General features: G+C 37.2%; 1 protein-coding gene across 1 annotated transcript; it reads left to right on the forward strand.

Moving 5' to 3' along the window:
- Positions 1-13,826: 13,826 nt before the first annotated feature.
- On the forward strand, positions 13,827-27,563 carry LOC149023719 (ras-related protein RABC2a-like). The gene is made up of 6 exons (XM_089144222.1): positions 13,827-14,330; positions 15,696-15,764; positions 18,485-18,550; positions 19,092-19,213; positions 21,623-21,751; positions 27,122-27,563. Exons 1-6 carry the CDS (start codon positions 14,192-14,194, stop codon positions 27,230-27,232), a joined length of 636 nt encoding a protein of 211 aa, XP_089000348.1. The 5' UTR covers positions 13,827-14,191; the 3' UTR covers positions 27,233-27,563.
- Positions 27,564-27,868: the final 305 nt, after the last annotated feature.

Here is a 27,868-nt window from a genome sequence, read left to right on the forward strand (position 1 = left end):
GCTGAAAGGTACCCTCAACAAAGAGAGGTGACCTTACCCTTTCACCCACAGCCTTTGGAGCTCTATATAAAGCCATTTGGAGTTCATTCTAAGCACTGAATTTCCTCCTCCTCTTTCTGTCTCTCTCTCTCTCCTTGTTGTTGTTCTGTCAAGCAGTGAACATTACCTGATACACTTGAAGTAACCTTTCTGGGGTGCAATCTTAAAGGTTGGGCTGACTGATCTTGGGGTTTAGACACTGTAGAACCCGTATTGCACAAATCGGGGTGTTTAAATACCTTAAAGAAAGTACCTCTGGTACGTTTCAGCTCATTTGACAGTATTGTGAGAACAAGCGTTCAAGTATATTTGTAGATTCCTCAACAACGTTTCAACAGTATTGTAAATATAATAGCTATTGATAAGTTTATGGAATATAAAACACTTATCCACCATATGACAAGTAAACACTCAACCAAATGTAAGAGTTGCAACTCATTAATAATCCAGAGCATTGGCTAACAACATCTTAGTTCCCCATGGTTTAATTTCCAGGCTTGGCAAAAGTGTATTGGTAACAAGCAAACACCAAAATCTGAAAGTTGCATCAATGAAGAAATAGAAGTCGGAGTCAGAGTAGATTCCATCAGACCATATGCTTGGAAAATCAGCATTGCCACAAGCAATTGTTCTCCAAAATAGAGACCCCAAGCTACAAGAGATGTTGGACCAAATGTGATCCAAATTCTAGAACGGATCGCAGAGAACCAATGATCAATATTGGTGGGAAGACAATACTTATCGTCCGATCTTGTAGAAAACTAAAAACAAAATCCAATCCAACAAACGAGTAAGGTGACACAAGCAGTGGCCACTCTAGAGATCATCGCACAACAACATTGTCACATCCACCAGCCGACATCCATTACTCGAATACCTGAGGGAGTGATCCACAATCACAAGATCCGGTTTCAAGTCACATCACACGTCATTCCATAAAATAACACAATCATGAGCTGGAATAAATCAAGTGACTAATATTAAAGAATAAATATCCAAAGTATTAAAGGATCTCAAAATCAAATAAATGAAAACGAAGTCAAATCTTGCCAATAGAGAGTTAGTAGAATGGTTAAGAACCTGACTTCTTAGTGGAGAGGTCGTGGGTTCAACCCTTTCCAGTGGGCATATGTAATAACCCCATCCCTAGTTTCCCTATATATAAAAGCGCCTTTGTATCCCCAAAAAAAAAAAAAAAAAGAAGAAGTCAAATATAATAAAACTTATCCTCTAAGAAAGATGACTTGAAAAAGAATAAAAGATAAGCATAAATAGATGAATTCCCTAATCCTCAAAGAAAGATGAACTTAAAAGGCTTAAAAGGTAAGAATAAGTAGATGAATTCCCTTACCTTGTGAATAAGTTGTACTTCTTTAAATGAAACAAAATGTGCTTTATCATGTCACAAATAAACCTATTTAAATGCTAGTTAAAGGTTAGAAACAACCCTAGAAGTCCTACGTAAAAAGCAGAAATGAAAACCAAAATTGTCACCTATGAGTCTCAGGAACAGTAATAGGTCTTGTCCAATCAAACAGAGGAGTATGGGTCACATGAAAGTAGAATAGAGTGCTTGTAGGGTCACTCTAGAGCAAAAACAAAGCTAATGTTTAGGTCTCTTTCAATTAAGGATCTCTCCACAAGGATCCACTAATAGCAAAGAATCAAAAGAAGATAACTAGAAGAAGAAAGAATATATTAACCTTAAAAAAACTCAATTGGTGAACAGAAGGCTTTCCGGATGATCTCCACAACATTTTCCCTCTTTGCCACGAGTTCTCTAACTGCTTAGGAGTGAAATAACACGTTTTAGGTCAAAGAAATCATTAAATAAAGGGTTTAAAACGTCAAAATCCCCAAACTGCCCTTTTTACTTGTGGGCAGTAGATAAAGGTTTCCCTAGTGGGGTCACCCCGGGAGACCCATTCCCTAATCGATCTAACCCCTGGAATTGCTCCAAAAGCAATTTCGAGGGTGGTTCTTCCCTTGCCCCTTCTCCAATACTTAATCCACACTTAGGGGAGATCTTACATAATCTCTAGGACCTTCCAAACGTGCCGCTAATGAATGCTTGATCCACCTTCCATATCAGTCAACGTTCAAGCGAGATATTCTTTAGTACTCTAACAACTCTCCAACTTCATCATCCAGTTCCATTGGTTCAAGTTTTAATCCGATGGTCTCTATTTAGATGGCCCACAATTGCCTTCGATCTGCCTTTGGGTTCTCGTACCTACATATGAATCCCGGATTAGGATCATCAGGGATTTCACAAACATGGTTAGATAGAAATATATCCAACCAGATTTGAAGAGTCAACAAAACCATCTATGGCAAAGGCACAAAATGTTGCAATAGCCGGACTTGTAGAGCAATGAATAACCAAGCAGGACAGTAGTCCATTGTAAGGGTGTCAATCGGTACGGTTTTGATAATTCGGTACGGTTTCAGTATGATACCAACTTTGAATACCGAAAACCATAATCATACCGTAACAAATTTACACGGTATGGTACTATTTCGATATTTACGAAAGTAGCTCGGTATGATTTTGGTATTAAATCGGTGCAAAAAAAGGTTTAAACACAATATCTAGTGCGGTATGATTTTGGTAAGAACGAACCCATGCCACTTTTGTTATTAGTTCATTAAGATCATAATGAAATTGTGATCAAACAATTGATAGAATATGATATTAACAGAGGCAAAACAAATAAATCTAATTAACAAATACAAAATAAGTAAATCTAAGAAGATGAGTGAAGGATGAAACGAAAAACTAAAAGAGGGAATTAGGGATATGGTAAAGTGTTTTAATTGTAAAATTACATTTATATCGCTTAATTTAGTATGGTTTCAGTACATACTGACAGTATGAGTACTTAAAACTGGTACCATACCGTCAAAATTCGGTTTTGGTATGTACCAATACCATACTGAATTTTGAACTATGTAATACAGTTCGGTACGGTTAAACAGTTTCGGTAGCAATTTGTTAGGGGTAATCTGAACTATTCCTATTTATGTGATGTTTCAATTGAACCGTTTGGTTCAATCGGTTCAGGGTTATGTATATGTGGGGTTTGAGGTTGGTTCAAGTCATATGTGCAAATCGATTTCATTTGGGTTTTATGTCCTGCGTGATTTGGGGTTCTCGGTGGAGCTTCCATGGCTGGCTTCTTCTTCAAGCTCCTGCGGTAATGGATTCTTGGCGATTCTTTGAGGAATTCTGTTGGGGCTTTTGATCATTGAGGCTAGGAGAATACTCGATAGGAGTATTGGCTCCATTGACTACCTGTATCAGGTGTTATCTGTAATTTCTCTCTTTCTTCTCCTTACCTATAATATCTTGAATATAGTGGATTGGATTCGAACTTGAATCCTGGAGATGTAGGCATTCATTGTCGAACTCCGTCATCAATCTCTCTCTCTCTCGTATGTGATTCTCTTGCTTGATTCGGTACATACTATTAGGGCATGGTATTTTCGATCACAGATTGGTATCAGAGCCTTCTGGTTTATGCTTCTATGTTTCAAATTTAGGTTTTGTAGATTATTTACATCCTAATTTGATTGTTAAACTCATATGGTTAAAGATTATTTCAATTTGTAAATTTTGATTTCTTGTATATGCTTTCGCTGCTGCCTCTGATATATGTCTTTATGGTTCGGTTCTCATAGTCTGATAAGTATATGTTCATATTTGCTCTCTCATTACAACATGATCTGAATATATGTCAATAAAGGTTCGGTTCTATGATAAAACCCTGATTATATGCTCATATGTTCTTGGCTCTTTGTATAAATCTAAATTCAAATTGATGGATGATAATCTAGTATGAGTAGGCTGATTCTGAGATGTTTAATGACTGATTAATCACATTAATTTCTTGCTATTTGATTATACCAACTGCTGCCCTATTCTTCTGTTAATATTTGATACAATACTTGGTCTGTATTGATCTGCTGTGTTAGCAATTGTTAATTAAGGCTGCTGAGATTGTATAAAGCTAGTTTATAAACTTGTGATTAATTAATAATTGATTATTTAATTCTTGATTATAATAATCCTTTTTTTTTTTTTTTTTTTTTTTTTTTTTCAGAATTGGTATATCAGTATTGTGAATTTTTATTTTTATATATCCTGATTGGTGTATGGTACTGGCTTCAAAGTGGAGCCGAGCAAAGAATTTGGTCTACCAGGGGAGGGCACTCCTCCCAGTGTGGTTAGTGTGGTTACCACAAGTTCTAGTAGAGCAGTAGGTCTAAGGGGAAATCCTAGTTATCTAAGTTTGGACACTCCTATAGGGGGTTCTAAGGTAGACATAGAGAAGTTTGACGGGACATGGGACTTTGGGATTTGGAAGAGAAAGGTCAGAGCTTTAATGGCTCAGCAGAAACTCCTAAGATCCATAGATGACCCAGTTGCTTTCTTTGAAAGCATTGACCCAGTCTTGAGGACTGAAGTGATGGAGAATGCAATTGGTTGCATGCTCTGGAATATCATTGATGGGGTTATCAGGTGTCTGGATGATGAAGACAATACCTGTCACATCCTCCCAGCCGGTACCCTATCTGGCATACCCGAGAGTGTGATCCACAGCCCGAAGATCAGGTATCGAGTAATCAACCTCCCACATAAACAATAACATAATCATGAACAATAATAATAAAAGTGCGGAAGATAAACCATAGATCCAAATAAGGAAAGAATGAATCATATATAAATCAGAGTACTAGATATAATCAGAGTGTCTAAAACAGATAAGTAAAGTGAGGCAAAATCCCACTCTACAACCAGCGGAAAAGTAGTTCTAAAAGAGAATAAGCAAGACAAAATCTAATCCCAGTAGCAGGTACACTGGGTAACTAAATTGTTCTCAACTTTATAGACAACATCCCTATAAGTATAAATCTCATAAACAACACAAGGGCGCTTCCACTCAATGGTCGGACTAAGCATCGTACGGAGCATAACCACTCGCGGGATCTTCAGGTGTAATTGTTGTAACCGCAATCACCTTCCCCGGAGATATGCCTCTTCTCCTTGCGCTTCTTCATAGGGGCCGTCATAATATTCGGTACACTGCAGAATAGTCTAACAAACATTGTACAATAAAGGAATGAGTTTCAAAGAAACTCGGTAAAGGCGATTAAATCCATAATAACATAAATGGCAGGATTTCGGAACAAACATAAATGCAATATGGTATGAGACAAGCAATGAATGAATGAATCTAACTCTACATATGCTGGTCTCTATTGCGAGACATGCTTTAAGTCATAGCACCGTACTTCTTTAGGAAGGTCTCAATCACTCATCATCAGTTGGTAATGGGTCCGGCATCCCTCGGGACATTCCATGGCTGGGGGTATAGGTCACCACTCTCTCACATCACCATTGGTCTAAGTACCGGCGCATGTCAGGGTTAAGCCTAGCCAAATGCAAGTCTTCTACTTAGTTACATCAAGTCGGATCCAGATACGTCCATTCCTCGTCCCTGACGATCCTTTCCGGTATCCTTCACACTAGAGTCCTCATAGTCCCTGACTACGGACTCATCAACCCTATTGATCATCCACATATGGTAAACGGGAAGCTCTCACATCCTCTCACGGGTTGGTTACCGGTCTTGAACGCCCGTGAGCCCAAGTCTATCCATATGCAACCCTACCAATAAATGGCCCCCACAATGTGATTCCTGTCCTCTCACGGGTTGGTTACCGGTCTTGAGCGCCCATGAATCCCCATTGCTACCACGGGTCGTTCGGTCTCAATACCCCTCCGATTAGGGTCTGACATAACGGGACATCCTAGCCAAACACTACTAGACAGTCCTAGATATGTCATCCAACAGTTTAGGAAGGTGTCTAGAGGGCATCTCCGGAAACATCCCATAATATTCCCGTAGTAGTCCAAGGACAGAAGTGTCAAAAGGACACCTCTCCTTTCCAAACCATACTTAAGCATACACATGCATCAATTCATATCATCACATATATGGTAACTTCATATATGGAAAGAAATCAATAATTACAATCACTTTGTATATAATTGGTAAGTAAATCATACATGAGTCAATTTAATATAAGCAAGTAATGCTACTGTTATCAAGATTATGCAACAGTAATATATCATTGTAAGAATCTAATTAAGGAAACAATTCAATGATATTCAAATATAGAAACTAGATTCATGCTATCTATGTTGTTAAAGAAGTAACCATCCTTACCTTTTATAACTCGCAAAGGAATCCTAAGAAATCAAGTAAGATCTTGGCAAACTTGAGAAGCAGGTCCTAAACAAGTGTATACAACATATTAGGAAAGATCCCTAACAGAAAAGATACCAAAACATCCAACACAGACCAATTCTGGAGTTGCTGTACTCATTGGTCGAGTGGATTGGTCGGCTGGTCCAGTCGACCAATCAGTCGACCAATGCAGACAGTAGCTAAAAAAATCAGAGTTTTGAGATATAAAATCCGAATTTGGTGGTTCAAAAGGGTACTAATCAAGGGGTAAACTACATCAGTAGTATCCTAACATATAGGGGACCTCAAAACACTAATCGAATCAAGCCATCAAGATCCAAATTAGGAAACAAAAAGTTACCATAATTAGATCAACCATGGATCTTGAAGAATTCAAGATAGAAATCAAAGACAAGAACAATAGGAGAATGAATCATTGATTCGGGTAAAGGTATCATGAAAAGCATACTTAGATCTTCAAGGAAATAGGCTTAAAAGCATAAATCTAAATAAGGAAACAAAACCTACCATATATGTAACTATCATGATTCATGAAGAAAACATGGTATGGTAGAAGAGAAACAACTAGAGATTGATAGATCATGGATCATGAAAAGAAAACACAGCAATTGACTACTAACATGATCAATATAGAAGATCCAAGGAGATCAGAATTCAAATCAAAAGATAAACAAAGACTAGATCATGATTTGATCATGATTCCTTCAAAAGCTTGCAATGATCATGGTTAAGATCATTGTTTTAGCCATTAATCCTTAGGATGATCATGAGAGACAAGTCCGGAGATGTTTGCAACGAGAGAATGCAGCATTCTCCTCTCTGTCTCAACTCAAAAAGGAAAGAAAAACAGAGATGGAGGAGAAGAAGAGAGTGTAGACATACCTTTGATGCAAAAGGAAGAGTTTTGACGAAGATCCGTCAAGAAAATCACCAAGGATGCAAGGGAGATGACTTGCAGAGGTCTTTGGTTCGTTCCAAAGAGTTTGGAGGCAGAAAATACGAAGTAGACTCGAGATTGGACTTAAATAGAGCAAGCAAGACCTAATTGCCAAAGACAACACCCATTGGTCGAGTGGATTGGTCGACTGGTCCAGTCGACCAATCAGTCGACCAATGCAGACAGCAATTTCAAAACAGGGAATTGAAGACCCAGATCAAATCCAATCCTAAAGGGGTTTTGCACACATATCAAGTGACTTACCTAATAGGTAGAAATGCCTTCAAACCATGATAGAGAGCACTCCAAGTCCATCAACTAATCCAATCTTCATCAAGATTCAGTTTCCATAAATAGAACTTCATCATCAACTCTCATGGATTCAAAGCCAGACACCAAGTCCTCCACTGGGATGGCCCAAAGCTGACTTCTTACTTTACTTCGGGTCACTGGACCTACAAATAACAAGGTTTCCGGGTCAAGGTTAGGGCTGAGTTTTATTGGGATGATGAAGACAATACCCCTATTAAAGTTTGGAGTAAACTTGAACAAATCTACCAGAAGAAGAATCTAAGTAATAAGATTTATCTAAAGGAGAGATTGTATGGGTTTAAGATGGACCCTACAATCAGTCTTGATAAGAACCTAGATGTGTTTAAGAAGTTGATCCAAGACTTAGCTAGCACTGGGGAAAAGACCAAATTGGAAAACCAAGACCTGTCTATTATCTTATTGAATTCCCTTCATAATGATTACCTTGTTGTTAAGAATTCAATTAAATATGCTTGTCAAAACATTTCCCTAGAACAACTGATTGATGCTTTAAAGAATAGAGAGTCAGAGCTATTGGCTTCTGGTAAGACTAAGGGTAGTGGGGAAAATCTGTTTGTAAAGGGCAAAGGCTCTTACAAACAAGGTAGACCCAAGGGAAAGGGTAAAGTATATGAAAATCATGAAAATAACAACAAGAATGATAATGGGAATAACAAGCCAGATGCAAGCCCCAAGAGATGTTTTTATTGTAAGAAAGTAGGACATTTTAAGAAAAATTGCTTTGCATATAAAAAGAAAATGAAAGAAATGGAAACATCCCATTCTGATATGCCCATTCTAATATGCCTGGACCCAAGAATGGTCAAGCCAATGTCTATGAAGACATCAGTGAAGTGCTTACCATCTTTGAGGGCAATAGGCAAGAAGGATGGATTTTAGATTCAGGATGTACTTATCACATGTGTCCTCACATGCACTGGTTTATACATTTGTCTGAGATAAAGAATGCCAAAGTAATGATGGGAAATAATGATTTATGTGATGTAGTTGGTATTGGATCTGTTAAATTGATTAATCACAATAAATCTATTTTCATTTTACATGATGTTAGATATATACTTGACTTGAAGAGAAACTTGATTTCAATTAGTAGCCTTGATAGTGCTGGGTTTGAAACTAGTATCTCTGGGGGTATTCTTTCTGTATCTAAGGGATCTCATGTATGTTTAAAGGGCATTTCTCAGTCTGGTTTGTATGTGTTTGAGGGTAGTACATTCCTAAATGATATCTCCAATATTTGTTGTTTGTCCAGTGAGTCAACCATCACTAGTGTGTGGCATGCTAGGCTAGGACACATTAGCAATAAAGGGATGCAAGCTCTAAATAAACAAGGCCTGTTTGGCAAGGATGTGATTGAAAACTTAGAGTTTTGTGAGTCCTGTGTCCAAGGTAAGCAGCACAGGTTGAGCTTTGGGGTTAGATCTCACTTATCTGGAGCTATATTAGAATATGTACATGCTGATTTGTGGGGACCTGCTTCAATCTTGTCTTATGGTAGAAACTCTTATTTCTTATCTCTTGTTGATGACTACTCTGGAAAGTTTGGATCTTCTTATTGAAGACCAAGGATGAAACTTTTGAAAAGTTAAAGTATTGGGTTGCTTTGGTAGAAAACTTGAGTGGAAACAAAGTTAAAACATTAAGAACTAACAATGGATTAGAATTTGTTAATGAAATGTTCAATGGATTTTGTAATGACAAAGGGATTCAAAGGCATAGAACTGTTAAGTATACCCCTCAGCAAAATGGCATTGCTGAAAGGATGAATAGAACAATATTGAACAAAACTAGATGTATGCTCATCAGTTCAGGGGTACCCAAGGGTTTCTGGGGAGAAGCTGTTACAACAACTATTCACCTAATCAATAGGAGTCCTTCTGTTACCTTAGGGTTTAAAACCCCTAAGGAAATGTGGTGGGGGAAACCCCCCAGTCTTGGCTACCTTAGGGTATTTGGTTGTGAAGCCTTTGCTCACCAGAGCATTGGTAAATTAGAACCCAGAAGTAAGAAGAGCATCTTTCTAGGGTATCCTGAGGGGGTGAAAGGCTACAAGCTGTGGGATAGGACTGTGCCTGGTGTTAAGACCTTTGTGAGTAGGGATTTTCTCTTTAGGGAGAGTGTGTTCCCTTGTCTTTCCATTGACAATACTAATTTGAATCCACTTGATCAAAGAATGACTGACTTCACTCAATTTGATTTAGGGCAGGTTGATGTTTCCTTAAGTCCTGCTCAAACTCTTGATTCTAGTATACTTGAAGAACCCTTGACTTCCCTTCAACCCTGCTCTGGTGATAAAGAGTCTGAGGTTGTAGTTTCTGATGTTGGGAGTGGGCCATTGCCCTCTTCTGAGACTTCCACTGGAGAGGTGGAAGAGGTTCCTGATCTGAGTGGTTATCAATTGGCAAGAGATAGAGTTAGGAGAGTGGTTAGGCCACCTAAAAGGTATTTAGCCAACTTTGCTCTTGAGACTGATATTTCAGTTTCTGAGATTGGGTTTGATGAACCTAGTTCCTACGAGGAAGCTTTGGATTCCAAAGACAAAGATTTATGGGTTCAAGCCATTAATGATGAATTAAGTTCATTAAATAAGAACCAGGTTTGGGAACTAGTTAAGAAGCCCAAGGATCAAAGGTAATTGTAAGTGGATTTTAAAATCAAGGATGATGGAGTTGATAATTTCAAAAGATATAAGGCCAGACTTGTTGCAAAAGGTTTTGTTCAAAGAGAAGGGGTGGATTATGATGAAATTTTTTCTCCAGTAGCCAAGTATATGACTATAAGATTGTTGTTGTCCCAAGTTGCTCAGACAAAAATGACTATAGAGCAAATGGACGTCAAAACTGCCTTTCTTCATGGCAATTTAGAAAAAAGGATATATATGCAACTTCCTTTAGGCATCTCGGCAGCTGGAGATGGATCACAAGCTTGCTTGTTGAAGAAATCTCTCTATAGACTAAAACAAGCTCCCAGGCAATGGAACAAACGTTTTGACTCATTTGTGTTGAGTATAGGTTTTAAGAAAAGTGTTTATGATAGTTGCCTATATTTTCTCATTTCAGGTTCTATTGTGTTGTATCTAACACTTTATGTTGATGATATATTGATTGCTTGTGTTGATTCTAATCTTATTCAAGATGTTAAAGACAAGCTGAAATCTGAAGTTGAGATGAAAGAACTTGGGACAACCAAGAAAGTTTTGGGGATTGAGATTTGTAGGAATAAGGGGGAGAATATTATGTTCATTGGTCAAAGGTTATACTTGTTGAAGGTTCTTGAGAAATTTAATATGTTAAATTGTAAACATGTGAATGTTTCTTTGGCTGCACATTTTAAACTTTCTAATGATCATTGTCCTAAGAATAGCTTTGAAAAGAATGAAATGTGAAAGATCCTTTATTCTAGTATTTTAAGTTCTCTTATGTATCTTATGATATGTACCAGACCTGATATTGTTCATGCTGTTAGTGTATTGAGTAGGTTTATGTCTAATCCTGGTAAAGAGCATTGGCTTGCTCTCAAGTGGCTCTTAAGATATTTGAGAGTTACTGTTCATAAAGGTTTAGTATTCAGGTTCACACCTGGTGATCTTATTCTTGAAGGATATACTGACTCTGATTATGCTAGTAATATAGATAACAGGAAATCATTATCTTCTTATTTCTTTATGTTATCTGGTAATTGCATCAGTTGGAAGGTGCAACAACAGACTGTAGTTGCTTTGTCTACTACAAAAGCTAAGCTTGTTGCTGCATCTGAATGTGTGAAAGAAAGTATATGGTTGAATGGCTTATTGTTTGAACTGGATATTTTAAAGATTAATCCTGTTGTCTTTATTGATAATCAAAGTGCTATCTTCTTGTGTAAAAACCCTGTTTATCATGATAGGACCAAGCATATAGACATTAAATACTTCTTTCTCAAGGATAAGATAACTGATGGTTCACTTTTAATTGAAAAGGTAAGTATTGAGCATAATTCTGCAGACTGTGGTACTAAGTCATTGCCTCTTTCTAAATTCCTACATTGTCTTGATTGGTTGAGAATTGGTGATATTGTCTCTTAGTATATATGTGTCTGTAGTTTTGAGTTGTATATTACTTGTTTTTTAGATTGTGTTGTATGTCTTGTTGTTGTCTTGTATGTTTATCAGGTTTGCATATGTTGCAGTTTTAGGGGAGATGCAGCCCAAAGTTTTATGACTCTTGTTCTGTTTGTCTCTATTATGAGATATATGCCTAGTGTGTGCATGCGTGCTCTTCATGGTTATATGAGTGAGTTGTGAATCATGAGTTATTGATTAGGGTTTCTCTACCTGGTGCAGTTTGTTGCATGATGTATCTGCATTGAGTCCTTAGTGTTGCATAGTTAGTGCATGTCTATGTATTTTGCATATTTGTTATTTGCTTTGTACTGTGGTCTCTTTGTTTTTTGTGTGCAGGTACACGTGGATGATGATGGTCGTAATCCAGTTCACTATAGTCATTTTAGATGTACAGATTAAGGGGGAAATTGTTAGGGGTAATCTGGACTATTCCTATTTATGTGATGTTTCAATTGAACCGTTTGGTTCAATCGGTTCAGGGTTATGTATATGTGGGGTTTGAGGTTGGTTCAAGTCATATGTGCAAATCGATTTCATTTGGGTTTTATGTCCTGCGTGATTTGGGGTTCTCGGTGGAGCTTCCATGGCTGGCTTCTTCTTCAAGCTCCTGCGGTAATGGATTCTTGGCGATTCTTTGAGGAGTTATGTTGGGGCTTTTGATCATTGAGGCTAGGAGAATACTCGATGAGAGTATTTGCTCCATTGACTACCTGTATCAAGTGTTATCTGTAACTTCTCTCTTTCTTCTCCTTACCTATAATATCTTGAATATAGTGGATTGGATTCAAATTTGAATCCCGGAGATGTAGGCATTCATTGCCGAATTCCGTCATCAATCTCTCTCTCTCGTATGTGATTCTCTTGCTTGATTCGGTACATACTGTTAGGGCATGGTATTTTCGATCACACAATTGATACCCTTAGTCCATTGATTAATCGACCTAGTAGAGAATCCCAAAAATGTATGCACAAGGGAAATTATACATATATAGCTCCCTCACAGGTTCATCCACATGCATTGGGCGGGTTGCAAAAATAACTCCAATATTTCCTTGCAGTCCTAGCTCTACCTTCATTGTTTTGACTCTTGAGTTCCTTCTCGTCTATACTTGCAGCGAATGTGCAACTTAAGGCGCCTTTTAGCTCTGCTAGATACACTGATCCAATATCACCCCTTCCTAACTTCTGAAGGAATCATAAGTCACCGAGACTGAATATGTCGAAAGGAGATTCCAATTTGATGTGTTGAATCCTTGGCCAGCATAGATCACCAGATGGGGCGTGAGGTTTGGTGAGAATGGACGAAATGTTGGTTGCAATCTAGCTGGTTTTAGAGCCAATTTTCCTAAAGAGCCAACGACTTTTGGGGCAAAATCACTAGCCTCAGAGGCAGTAGCTATGAGGAGAACCCAAAAAAAAAAAAACCATTGTCATTATAAAGTATTTGATACGTAATCATTTTAATCTTTATATTATTCTGAGAAAGATATTTTCCATTTTTACCCAGTTATTTATATTTGTGTTTAAGCAATTAAGCATGGTCCAATCCATGATGTTCATCCACTTTCCACTAATAATATCACACGCACTTGTTGACAGCCAAGCCAACCATCATCTGGAAAAACTCATCCTTTCAAATGAAATAATAAAATACCATCAGCTTGTAGGGCTTATCGATCTCCTTTCGATTTAAGACTTTGGATTTTTATTTATTTATTAATTATTATTTATTTTGATAGAACTTTGAATATTTATTTCAAATGGCTAAGTTCATTAACTAACGGACATGTAATATAATACACACCCGACAAACCAGTGCCACGTAAGAGTCTACAATACACGTGGCAAAAAAACTACCTCGGAGGGTAGCCATAAGCAAACCAGAGAAGAGACTAGAGAGACGAAGAGACAAGTATCGTACGTGGCAAGTCAAAGTTGGTAACGTGTCGTTACGTGGGTCTGTTCTGCTTTCTTTAAGTCCACAATAAGATAAACCCGATTTCAGAAAACGACTTCCAAACGGATAAAGTAACCGCCAGTTCCGATTTCCTGTTCCCGATTTACCCCCGGAGCTTGCCATCATTTCCTTTCTAACACAGTAGGTCCGAGACAGCCAGGTGGGGAAGGAGATGAAACGGAACGACGCAATGGAATATCGAAAAGCGACGGAACTAAAGAATACGTTTGCCTGCTGCTTTCATTCTCATTCTCATTCTCATTCCTTTGCTTTTATTCTGCGCTTCTGTCTATAATAACACAGCAAACAAGCCCCACCTGTGCTCCAAAGCATAAGAATCTCTGTTTTATTCCCTTTTTTTTTTTTTCTGCTTTTCTCTTCCTTCGTGTATTAATATTGCTCTTACCTGGCTTCGCACTAAAGTCGATCAGTATTCGAGAACTGCCGATCGAAGCCTGCATCAGAGAGAGGGTTTGGAGGAGTTGCAGAGAAAGACGCACAGAGGAAACGAAGAAACGAGGAAGTTATACTAGTTAGGAGTTCTAGTGATGGGGACTTCTTCAGGTTCTGCTAACAGTTATGATTACTCTTTCAAGATCTTGTTGATCGGTGATTCTGGTGTTGGTAAAAGTAGTCTTCTTGTCAGCTTCATCTCCAGTACCGTTGAGAGTCTCTCTCCCACTATCGGTACAGTTTCCATCCGTAAAAATGATTTTGTAGTTGTTTATATGTTTTTCTGAGCTCTGGTTCGTCTTTTGATCTGCATTTTTTATTCGACGATTGAGAGGAAGTAAGCTGCTTAGTTTTATTATGGTTTTCTGCTCTCATTCATGCATGCAGGCATGTCTCACTGTTTAATTTATTGCTTCGGATTCGTTTTAAATGGAATGGCTGAACTACTGATGGCCTATTCTTTGACTTTGTACTTATTCTATTATAACCAACAGTTTTTTGTGATTTATGTACATCAGAAGCCGGCGCGGATGTCTTTCAAACGCGATAGTTTCGAACCTAGTTTCATGCCGTCATATTTAACTATATTTATTGGTAGTCTTGAATTGAGATGAACTGAGTGACAATGCGCGGCACAACTTGTGTTGTTAACTGTTCCAATCTTTTTGGTCGATGAATACCAATTTTCTTCGCACCTCTTTGTAATGCTTGCAGTTAAAAAAAAAAAAGAAAAAGGAAAAAAGGTTTGCACGTGTCGTTTGAACACACTGTAAATGGTTGCGCAGGATTTAGGGCAGGATTCAAGGTTCATTTAACTTAACTAAATACTATAAGAGTTGGTAAGTTTAGTTATCATGAATTTATTTTGGAGAAGCATAATGCTCATGAAAATTTGGGTGAATAGCAGGATTTAAAGTTAGTTTAACCTAACAAGGAATCCACTAAAAAAAGAGAGTAGAAAACTTTTAGTTGTCATGAACTTGAATTGGAGAAGGATAATTCTCATGGAAAAGCATATGTATGCAATGCTCAGGTAGGGTCTAGAACTATTGTGTGTATATACTATCTCTAGATAGAGCTGAGATTCAATTAGAAATGTTGCTCTTCTATGCTTCAGAGAATTTGCTGCTTTATCTGGAGGAGATTGTGCTGACTGCTTTGACAGTTCAAAATTGTTCCTGAATTAAACCCTCACTTGTCATCAAAATGAGCAGGATATTGTGATCCAGATCATATGATATTAAGACTTATGGCTATCTAAATGCAATGCCGGGGTCTTTTTGTTCCCCCTTCTAATTTTCTTTTTGTCATAATTTTTGTTGATTATAGTCAACAAATTATTCTTTTAACCACCAAAAGACTGCTTTGCATCTTTTCTATCGCCGCGTAGCTACCTGAAACTGTATTATTTAATTTGGTGGGATTACATGAGCTTGTGCCATCATAGATGCTCACTTAATCTTCAATTGTTCAGGTTGTCAATGGTATATTGTTCACATTTTGATTTAAATGGTGACAAGATGCTTTTAGCTTTGTTGGAAGCATTGTATTTAGCTGTCTGATCATACATTGATCTAGGTGTTTCTTAACCATTTCCAGGTGTGGATTTTAAGATTAAGCAACTCACAGTTGGTGACAAGAGGTTGAAGCTCACAATTTGGGATACAGGTAAAAATGGAAGTGATTTGGTCTTTTCCATATTGTCTTTAGTTCTGTGTTTTGATCTTATCAGATGTCCTTTTATGTCTATGCTTACCTTCTTTTTTTTCCGTCTTTCAAAAAATTTTAATCCAATTTTTTGTATTTCTAAATGGAGGTGAAGTTAGTTCTTTACCAGTCTTGTCTTAGGTAGGTGTCTAATCTTATCGGTTGACCTTTTAAATTCATGCTTACATATTTTCTCTCATCTTTAATAATTTTCTTTTTAATCCAGACATTATGTATGTCCTTCTGGTTATCATCTGACTATATGTCAGCCATCAAAGGGATCAGTTACAATTCAAGCTTGAGAGATGAAATAGTCTTTGGTTGCATGTTCGATGATAATTTTTTCTATTGCTAGTGAATTAATCTGTTACTCACATATATTTCTTGTATCCTTCAAATTGGAGCCTTTTTTTTAATCGCTAATCCAGAGCGGGAAGCAGTACTTTAATTTGCCTTTCAAGTTTGTTCGTCACTTAAAACACTATAGGGACAGGGTAATTGCTGAAAAATAGGGGGACCTGGAACCTTCCCAGTGAATGGCAACCATGGATTCTGTTTCTGGAAGGAGTCATGCATTTAGCAGGCCTTGTTCTCACAAGGGATAGGAATTCAGGTGGGAATTGGACCAGGATTCTATTATGGTGAGACTAATGGGAAGGTCTGTTCATGTGTTTTTAAAAGGGGATTATGTGAAACTGCTATTATTTGGAATGATGAGCTATAAAGTAAGTAGGGTGAAACGATTAGTTTTGCAGACAATGATTAGAGTTTTGTCCACCAGCCTCAAGTCTCAATTCATATGACTCTTCTCATTGTTTGAAGCTGTGAATGAAGCAATCACATCTTATCATATATTCACAATAACGCTGTAGGATTATGTCTCATGATTTGGGTGATTACCTAGTGTTGTCTTTATATGAGGAGTCAATAAATCCTATGATGAGAGACTCAGGAGTATGAGATTCGGCAGTTGAAATCCTGTCTCATTGATGAGGTGGTCAAGCACTCTTTTAAGCAACTACTGGCTAACAATCATACCACCAACACCAGAAACTTCTGTTTGTGATGCGGTGTTTGTCGAAAGTGGTTCTCTTACCACATAAGTTAGATTCCCTAAGTGGTGATCTTTTCCGTTACTATGAGACGCAAATCAATTGTACTCTCAAAAGTACCCAAGGAGAAAAAGTCAACTCACCAGGTCATCTCGGTGACTTGGCTGATTTAGGAGTTCTGAACTTAGTGTACCTCCTCAAAACCCCCTGCTGGGATATCTCATATTCATTTGGTCCTTATATTGTTGTTTTCAGCTAGTTAATTCTTCTTCCCTGTTAAGTTAAAAGTTACTTCTAATTAGAACACTATCTACTTAAGTGTTTTTTCCTCAGAGACAGCTTTGTTTTGAGATGTTGGAACTCTCTGCCTTTTTGAGCTCTTACGTAATAAGACCCACTACATAGAACTGTTAGGCTTTCCTATGTAGTTTTTATTTTATTTTATTTTATTTCATTGTTTGTTGCGGAATTCTATCCCCTCTTCAAAAATAAAGAGGCTGACAGGCATGGCCCACAATTATACTGTTATTGAAGCTATGCTCTGAAGTTTATGGTGATGTAGTGATGTGCTATTTTGGTATATATGATATCCCTTTTGCCTATTGTGCTCTCTTGGATGAGAAGAAAGACTCTGGGGAATTACCAAAATGATAAGAGAGTAGACAGTTTGGAGAAGAACTGGTTCAGTTTGCCTTTACAGAGGCAGTCTGATCTCCCTACTCTGTGTGTGGATTGAGTTATATCAAAGTATACCATTCCATTCATTTGATACTAATATGTACCATTGATGGCATGTAACTGTCAGTTTCATGATCCCTACATCACCATCATTACTACCTTGCTCAACTGCCGATTTGAACAACTGCATAGACACTGAACGTCTGCATAGTAACTGAAGTAAGGGTGTGTGACTAGACCAACCTCCACTATGGATTACTGCCCTTGCCATCACTCATTCAGCTCCTTGCATATACCTATATTATAATTTCTGTGGCAGTCATTAGTCATTCATTATGTGAACTCATTATTCTGTCTTTAGTTACTTTTATATTGCCTTACCAAGCGTAAAATGAGTATTCTCTTGTTTCAACTATATGCAGCTAATAAATGTTCAATATGCAATTAAATATGTTAATGACTATTCTCTCATTTCAAATCTTTGCTGCTACTAAATTCTAACATGCATTTGAATATGTTATCTGCTCTAAGAATACACTATTGGAAGTGGAAGTTTGCATATTCCTTGAACTTAAATTTACTGGTCTTGAGACAAATAAAATAGAAGAGGAAGAGCCATTATTATTCTTATTAGCTTGTTCATATTCAATAATTGCAGATTAGCAGGGCAGCATATTTAAAACTTCATGCCTTTTCTTTCAATGCATGTTAGGTTTTTTGCTTTTATGTATTTACTTTTTAATCTGTTGGCTCCAATTCTGATGTAGTGCAAGTATAAAGAAACTTGAGCTACTTAATACATGCTCTTAGTGGCTCTTTTTTTTTTTTTTTTTCTTTTTTTTTCCCTCACTTTATTAATCATGATAAAGTCTTTCGCTACATAATGTTTGAAGAGGATTATATTTTGACTGCTGGCTGAATGAATCTCGATTACGTCATGTTTCACTGCAGCTGGACAGGAAAGGTTTAGGACATTAACGAGCTCATACTACAGAAATGCCCAAGGGATCATTCTTGGTATGCTACTACAAATGTGAAATAGTTTATATTCCTTGTCACTTGAATAGAAAAATCATCTTTCTCTAGTTTTATGCTTGAATAGAATATTGTTGTTAAATATTTATCATTTCCATTAACAGGGCCTCTCTTTAACAATGTTTCCCAGTTGCTGGTTTATAAGTGATATTGGCACATTTTTATTACATGGTTCTCTTTTAAACATGCTCAATCAAAAGTATAAAAAAAATTTGGCTGTTTTTGTTGCCCAATGCTTTCTTCAACATCAAAATATCAAATAGAAAGTCTAAAATAATCCTTCAAATGCTGGAAAAAAAATTCTGTTCATGATCATCTTTTATGGAACTCCGGCACCTAAACTAGACGTCTGTGCTTATTAGACAGTGGAACAGATAGAAGTAGCAAACTACTGTTACTTGAAATGTACATGTTTCTGTTTTATGATGTGTGAGCTTCTTTACTTCCCTAAAATCTCCATAACCATGCATCCTTTCCTTTCCTAGATTAAATTAACTATTTTACAATTCGTTTCTCATTTTAGTTTACGATGTCACACGGCGAGAAACCTTTACAAACTTGTCAGATATATGGGCCAAGGAGATAGAACTTTACTCCACCAATCAGGACTGCATAAAAATGCTAGTTGGAAACAAAGTAGATAAGGTAAGCTCTATGTTGTTTCTCTGTCTGCGGTGTATCAGTATGATGTTGGATTTTATTTTATTTTTCAAGAGTTTACCTGGTCTTTACATTTCTGGTTCTAGTATATGCTAGTATGCTTCTGCTTGTTGATTAATAGTTCTTTGCTTTATGGAAGTTATTAATGCTGTTTCCTGGTTGACATTCACTGTCCTCCCCAACCTCTTAAACTGATTTTGGAATTCTAGAATTGGTTCTGTTAAAAAGAAAAAAGTAAAAAAGGCACGCCCAGTGCACTAGGTTACCTCCACTGCAGTGTCGGGGGAGGTGGGTCATATGCAGTCTTACCCTGCTTCGCAGAGAGGCTGTTTCCATACTGGAACCCATGACCAACTTGTTCACAATGGAGCAACCTTTACTGTTGAACCAAGGCTCACCATGTAGAGTTCAGTATGTTAATTAAGATGAAATATTTATAATGCAATTTGAGTGTCCCTGTATTGTTCTTATTTTATTTATAAACTCCTTATAGTGCAATTTAATGTATCCTTTAGTTTTATTCTTATTTTACTTATAAACTTGTTATAGCGCAATTTGACGCATCCTTCTGTATTGCATACCTTAACTTTTAGCCGCATGTGTATTTAAGCTTCTGACTGTGCAGCAAACCTATCTATTTCAATTGCAAACAAATTTAATGCTGATGTTTCAAGCAGGCTCACCTGTTTCCAAAAGAAAACTAATGAAAATGTTAGGTGATACTTCGTTGGGATTTTTTTCTATAAAAGGGAAATTCAAAATCAGATAGTAAACAATGTATTGTACTTCCATTACATGACCCCTCTCTTCGTGCCTAAAATATGCATGAAGTGCTGCCATGAGTTTAGACATGACCTTGAACTTTTAGATTTGGGGCAGGACCCACACATTACAAAAGTGTACATAATTTAACACCTCATAGCTTCCACTTTGTTGAGATTTGAAAGAGTCAGAATCTTTGGTAAGTGAACTCACATCTTTTGGGTGGACTGATAGAATGGTTTCAATTTGTAGCAGATCCACTAGAGGTAAATATCATTGTTGATACCAATACTAAAGCTATTAGAAGAGAGATCTTCTTCTCCAAGTTTGTAATGTAAACTTAGAATAAGTATTTTCTTACTCCAGGTACAGTGGTTCTGTTCTTTTTAATTCTCAAATTATTGCATTGTTTTTCAGTATGAATCTTTTCTGATTCTCAACTTCATTGAGTGTCACCCTGAAACCTAATATTCAACCCTCCTCATAAATCTTGTTTGCATTCCTTCTTCCCCCAACATTCTACTTTTTGTCAGTATTCCCATATTAAGAAGATGCTCTCAAGATCTGTCCTTTCTTCTTTCAAATTCTCACATTTAAAATCACAGTTCTTTCAGTTGTATTTTTCAGTAAGTTGTTGTAAAAAGTAGTTCATGAACTCCTTTTTCTAAGTATACTTTCTCTTCAATAAAAAAGTTAATTTAATTCATAAGAAAAAAAAGATGTTAATCTTTGTACTTGATTTTAAATGAAAACAGTACTTCTGGTATTTTGTGTATCAGTTACTAGAAACCTCATAGTCTTTAAGACAATAGCGGAAGGACTAGTTCCAAAAATTAAAATTCCCAAGAAGTTTTGTCTGAGCTGTTGTCTAATATTTCTCAGGTTTGAAAATTTGCTTTGTTAAATAATTTGATTTGATCTGTCCTATTTGTTAGCAATCGTACATATTTTGTGATAGAAAGGGAGAAAAAAAGGGTTAACTTTTTGTGAAGGATGTCTCAATAGAGAAGCATTTGATGAATTTAATATTGGAGTTACTAAGAGACATCTCATGTCAGGGGAGGGGAGGAGTGGGTGAAGATTCTTTTGTCAGCTTTGTCCCTCAGTGTTGCCGCATCTGGCTCTATTCTTTAGAATGTGTACTAACTTGTAGAGATCATAGCCAAATTTCTAAGGTTCTTGGAATCTCCTGGATTTAGTGAAACTCCTCGCATAAAAATTCAATTTTAACCAGAAGGAATGGGTTGCAGTGTATAATTATTGATCATCTTTGTAATTTGAAGGCTTTCGATTTTGACTTGTCGCGGTGGAGTGCATGGAAACTACTTCTTGCTCGACGAACCTTAGAATGTAGGCTCTTCAGAAGCAATTGGTTTATTTGAACTCATTCATGTTTTCCATTATGATACATGGCATTCCCTTGATGCCTCATGATTGTTATCTGTACGTGGATTTCTTTTACTGTTTTCAAAAGTCTGTGGGACTTGCATGTTTATAATGGAGAACTTGAGTGTCTTTTGTCTGCTTCTTTTTATTTTATTTTTCATATTTTCTCACCTTTCCTTGGTTAAATTCTGCCATTGTCTGCTCTCTGTGTGTGCTCTGTGTTCTAACGGCACGTGGTGCTTTCAGGAAAGCGAACGGGTTGTTACCAAAGAGGAGGGAATGGCTTTTGCACAGCAGTATGGATGTTTATTTTTAGAATGCAGTGCAAAAACTAGGCAAAATGTTGAAAAATGCTTTGAGGAACTTGCGTTGAAGGTAGGCTCTCCAGAACTCAGCGTTCTTTTTCAATCTATAACCTGCAAAAATTGCACCAGAATTAAATTGTGGTATGTTTTCATATTATCAGCTGTATAATTAAATATACTCCGACATTTAGCATGCTAGTACTTCCTTAAGGTGGTTGGCTGCAACTTAGCAGTGGAGCTGTATGGTTTAGATCTATTATTTGATAAACACAATGTTAACTATTTAGGTTCTGTGTGTGCTTGCCTTACTGTGGTAAATAGTCAGGCAAAGCATGGATAAAGTACTATAATTGACACAAAATAAAGTTTTGTTTGAGAACGGATACTATAACTTTCTCTTTTGGTTCATTGGTGGGTAGAAACCTTTGGGGTTCACTAAAACTCTGCCTATATATCAATCAACATGAACCCAACATATACATCCAAGGATTTGGGACTTTATGACTAAATCTTCGATGAAAAACTGTGTATAATTATGTCATGCTTTATATTTCATATCATCATTCATGAGTTGTATGGTCATTTATATGCTTCTCCTTGTTTTGACTGGGGAACTTTTTCCACAAGTGACTGCAATGTACTCAAGGTTTCATGTATTGGGATTGGATCAGCTTAACACTGATCAACTGATACCATGGCACATCAGCCAAAACTCAAAGTTGCTTAAACATAGCCCATCCATATTAAGATTTGTGGAGCCTAATCTGGTCTTGAATGCTTAGCGTAATCTCTTTCTATCACCAACTTATCTAATGAGGGACATGATACATTGACCACATTGATGTATTATCCTGTATGGACCCTCTCAATTTTAAGGCAAACTAAGCCTCAGGGCATGGATTTTGCTTAACTGAAGTTGTTTCTCTAATCACCATCTCTGAGAACAGATTTTCGTCCTCCTGTCCTGTCGAAGAGAATATTTTTTTCCTTCACTTGGGAGAAAAACAGAGAAATAGGTAGAAGTAAACACCTTGAGTAGGATCCTGTAGGACCCACATATGAAATATGACTTCAAACAAACTGGTCCAATCGTGAGATAGGGTTCAAATCAAGTTGCGGATTAAGGATGGTTTTAGGCACCTCAGTCAAGCTAGTTAAACCTATAATTCTGTTTATCTGTCATTTTTATCAAGTTATGAATATTCTAAAGCATGATCATTGTATCACATGAGAGAGTTAAAATCAGGGAACATGAGAAATTCATCGCATGCACTACAACAAAGGTTAGCACGTATGATTTAACCGAACTAAATAAAACATTATACAAACCCAACAAGAAGTCATCCTCATCCCTAATAATGGGTCAGTTACACCTTCCAATCAGCTCTTTCAAGTTGATACTTTTTAGGGTACAACAACTTCTGGTGGCCTTCTCGAGGCCAAAGAACCAAGATCTCACTGAGTTGGAGGAAAACTTCCTCCCATCTCAATCCAACTTGGTGGCCCATCTCGGTGAGCTTTAAGGTCTTTTGGGGCTAGAAATTGCTGTCTAGCCTATTTTTGACCTTCTAAACACATTGGTGACCTCAGATTGATGGTAAAAACAATTGTAAATGTAAGTTACATTAGACCCTAAGTTTGAAACCATTGTGCTGAAGAAGTGAAGATGCAGACTTAGAAAACATAATGATGTTACCAAGATTGGGCCTCAAAAATTCTGGTAATTGGCTATAAATAGCCTCATTATTTCTGAATAAAGTAGATTAGATTTTGAGTTAAACAGAGGCTTGGGCCACGGGGAAGGAACCCTTACAGCCTGGGCTGGAGAGCAATTCTCAAAGTTACGAAATTCTAGTAGCTATTCATCTTCTTCAAAAGCATTCCAGCAGTACACATGCACTTCACAGCAACCAAGTAAGTTGAAGCTCCCCCACCACCCATCGCATCCTTTCCCTCATCTTCTCCCCCATTCACAAGACACCCTGCCCTTCCCCTGTTCTGCCCATAGCAGAATTTTTCCCCTTTCCCATTTAGTCCCCTGCTTTGACCAAATTCTGAGAAACAGAATTTTCAGAATTTCAATAACATCAAACCTCCTGAAACCTGAGCCTAATTCTGACCTTGTCCATGCACCAGAACCATTAGAATAAGTTCTGAATCTGCACAAACTGCAAGGCAGAGCTTGGCCTAACCTTAGCAACCTTGTTTCAAATCCTAATTTGGTTTCTAATTGAAATTTCATACCTGAATGACCAATCACAGCAGGCATAGAGACCCCACAGCCCCTAGCCAAAACACCCTGAAACCCTAGTTTTGTGCTGGTTTTTACCTAAGAAGATCCTGAAGAATTAACCCAAACCCTGGGTTGCATTATTGGTATCAGACAAGAACCAGCTGAAGGCAGCACTGTGGATGGGCGAAAAATAAGTCAATGGCTAGGACAGATTCTCACTCAAGCAATTAAGTTGAATTCCAGGCTTGCAAACATGGCAAAAAGGTGGGGAATCAGCTGCCCTAGTCACTACACAGAACTACCCAGTCAGTAATTATTCTCAAAGAAGGGAGAGAGAGTCTCCCTAAGCCACCAGCCAACTCCTCCAAAGGAAGTACAGTGTCTACATCTAAGGACCCAGAAGAGTTTTCTGACAACAAAAGGCACTTGGACAGCACACAAGACCATGTTGAGCCAGTACCAAGTACACTAGCAAAAGACTACCATGGCCCTAAATTTGGAGCTCCAGAGTTGCTGCCCCAAAAATTTGAGGTGAGACTAAAGTTGTTTGACCTAGTTTCCCCTCCATGCAATATTCATCATACCTTCAGTCTAGGACACAAGAAGAGGTAGCCCTTGAAGCTACCCTGACAGAGACTGCAGACTTAGGTGATACTGAGAACAAGGGCAATATAGGGAACGACCTAGGCCATGTTGACAAAGTCATAGTAACTAAGGAAGGAGTTGAGACACCCACTCCTCCAGGGGTTCTTTACGGTATAGGGAAGAGCATTACTGCGCACAGATATCAGGTCCATACCAGCAGCACTCCCATGTGAGACCGGAACTCCCTTTGGTTTCACATTCTTTCTGAGGGAAGACACTATAAACATCCTACGGGCTATAGCAACAGTGATGATTAAAGTGCTGACAGAAAAAGGCTCCACAGGCATAACCATTGACTCCATCCTTCCTCCTAGTATATTGTACATCACACATGCTCATCTTCATCATCACAGTAGAAATTACTAAGCTCACATTGACATGACAAGATTGGCTTAGTTATAACTTTCAAGTTACACCACAAGAGTGCAGGGAAGAAGACAAGAGGACCAAAATTTTGCCAAGATGGAGTCGAGATATCTCGACTAGATCAAGTCGGGGGATATTTATAACAGCGGTTGGACCGAGATTGTACTGAGATCTCGACTCAACCGAGATCTCATTCAAGATTTACTATTTCGTAGGCCTCCCACATAATCTCGTAGTGGTTTTTCAAAACTGAGATATCTAGATCCTGTGACTTTGTGAGTTCTTGTACCATGATACTTGCTGGAAGGCCTAAGGTTTGCACTCATCTTCTACTTTAAGAAAAAGGCTGTGCATTTCTTTTCCATGTCACTACTCGTGATCTCATTTTAGGTTTCCCTTGACTCGTTCAGTTCTTATCTGAATCAAATCAGTCCTCTACACTAGATATCTTTCAGTTCTTAAGTCTGACAAATCATTCCTCCATACTAGGGCATCCAAAGGCTTCCATTGAACATCGCCATACCTCCTCAAATTGCTTTCTTATAGCTATAATGTGTCAGAGGCTTGAAGCTACCGTGAAATCAGCTCCAGTATTACTATTTTACTTTATCCTTCCTAGTTTGGCTATACTCCATCTCAACATTGTCGTCTCTGCTACATTGGATTATGATTATCTATATGATGCTTCTTAAAGCTCACACTATTCATCATAGCTATACGACTGAATATAAATTTCTTTCCTTTTCACAGTTTCAAATGAATATATGATCAAACACCCTAGACACACCTCTCAACTTCATCCATACTATTTTAATTCTGTGTAAAACATGATCCTCTATATTATCTTCTTATTCATGATTGAGGCCAAACACTTAACCTAATCGCTTTGTGGAATCTCCCTCTTATCGATTTTTCACTACCTCATTTTCTCCCCTAGTGTAACTGAAAGTCATACATCGTGTTCTGCATCTTCATTTTACTTATGGTAGTTATACACGTTTTCGAATATAGTAGTTAAAGTTTATTTTATTTTTCAACCAAATCCTTGGATTAGAATAAGAAAATGAATAATTCACTTGTAATTTTTTATTACCAAATTTTGTAGGATATTAAGATGATTGCCCATCATTATTACAGACATTATCACATAGAAATAAATTTGCTGCTTGCAAGCAGACTGGCTTGCAACACCCTAAATTAGTGAATCTGAAGACAAGCATAAACTACATAGATTTCTAGTGGCATTTAGCACTGACTAATTGGTGGTTAGTACTGAAAAGGAAAATTAGGAAGGTTTCGGCTTTTGACTGAACATATTTTGCGCTCTCTGATGAGAAACAAATATCACTCTCATTTGTTGAGATCTTCCATCTGTGTTGTTCCTGAAAAGTACTTTTAACTGATTCATTTTCCTTCCCGTTGTCTTGAACATATTAGAACACGTTCGTATGGACAGACTCATTGTGACAGGGGATGGAAGGCTTTGTTTTGACAAGAAATCTTTTCATCTGTCCCAATTGGTCTTTAGTTTTTGCCACATATTTGTCTCCTAAACTAAGGGCTAGCACAAGGCACAAGATGCTGCAATTGACCATGGATATTTGAATGAAGTTTTTTGAAGTATATACACTTGGGCTATTTACTGTTCACGACGACATTATTCACGTGAACAGTAAAAAAAACTGTTTTTACTGTTCACGGTACCATTCACATGAACAGTAAAATTTGTGTTACTGTTCATGTGAACAGTATATGCTAGTGATGTTACTCTACTTTCTATTTCTAATGTAGGAGTTTTACTACAAAAGTTTGGGAATTTTAGAAAACATAGTTTTTATTTTGGTGGTAGTTTCTATTTTTAGAACTTTCTATTTTAGGAGCTAGGAAGTTACTAAAGCTGTAATTTTTTGCTTCTTTTTTCTAGAAGACAATTACTTGTCTCTCAAGTTATATTAGATTCATTAAAAGCTATAAATAAAAATGCTCTGTGATTCTAGACTTTTAAGCAAGAATCACGTGCCTCTTCTACTAGTTCTTCATCTCTCTTTTCTTCTTCTTCTTCTCTCTTTTTTTTGTTCAAGTTCAGCTGCTGTTTTGATTATTTAATGCTTGTTTTCTAACAAAGTTAAACGTTAATTTGTGTTTTGAACATATTAGTTCAAAGATGTTTGAATTTCTAACCAGATAAAATTACAGATAATGGAGGTACCTAGTCTTCTGGAAGAAGGATCGACTATGGTAAAGAGGAACATCTTAAAACAGAAACAAGAATATCAGGCGCCTCCTACCGGTGGTTGTTGCTCTTAGGAGGCTGTACAGAGAAGCCCAACAACATTGGTTGGAAAGAAGGAAACATTGGAATCAAAATCAAATTAAGATTCCCAGATACTTGTACTAACACGTCAATGGACAATCAGATATGTAAATTATGAATTCTTTTCAATAATTGCTGGGTACAGAGTTGGTTCCGGTTTTTAAATCGCTTATCTATCTTTCGTTTGTATCTTCTTTCCTACAGTATAGTGGTTTCAATAACAAGTGTGGGGAAAGATGACGCAAAATACCATGTGTGAAAATGTTCTATGTAATCAAGAAAAGTCTGTCAATGGTTTGTTCATGTGAGATTAAAGAAGATGACTTGGTGGTTCATCTGGCTGATTCATGACCTTTTATAAATTGGTTGAAATTTTGTTTCTACCATTTTGGGGGGGCAAAGCAAAACCAAAAAAAAAAAAATAAAAAAAAAAAAAAAAAAATGGGGGGGGGGTGTTGGTTATAATAGGGGTTAAATTTATTATTTTTTTTTTTTTTTTTTTTTTAAAATTTTTTTTTTTTTTTTTTTTTTTTTTTTTTTCCTTTTTTTTTTTTTTTTTTTGTTTTTTTTTTTATTTTTTTTTTTTTGTCACGGCCTTAGTTATTGACTAAGCCAACCGTGCCGGCACT

This window comes from Hakea prostrata, chromosome 2, assembly GCF_041222555.1.
Source record: "Hakea prostrata isolate BN-2017 chromosome 2, UWA_Hpros_2, whole genome shotgun sequence".
In the NCBI taxonomy this organism is placed as follows: domain Eukaryota; kingdom Viridiplantae; phylum Streptophyta; class Magnoliopsida; order Proteales; family Proteaceae; genus Hakea; species Hakea prostrata.

Bases quoted from the DNA above. Each gene is read 5' to 3' on its own strand.
- LOC149023719 (XM_089144222.1), top strand. From the start codon at position 14,192: ATGGGGACTTCTTCAGGTTCTGCTAACAGTTATGATTACTCTTTCAAG. The intron at 18,551-19,091 runs GTATGCTACTAC...TTCTCATTTTAG, and splicing joins TGCCCAAGGGATCATTCTTG to TTTACGATGTCACACGGCGA. The intron at 19,214-21,622 runs GTAAGCTCTATG...TGGTGCTTTCAG, and splicing joins TTGGAAACAAAGTAGATAAG to GAAAGCGAACGGGTTGTTAC.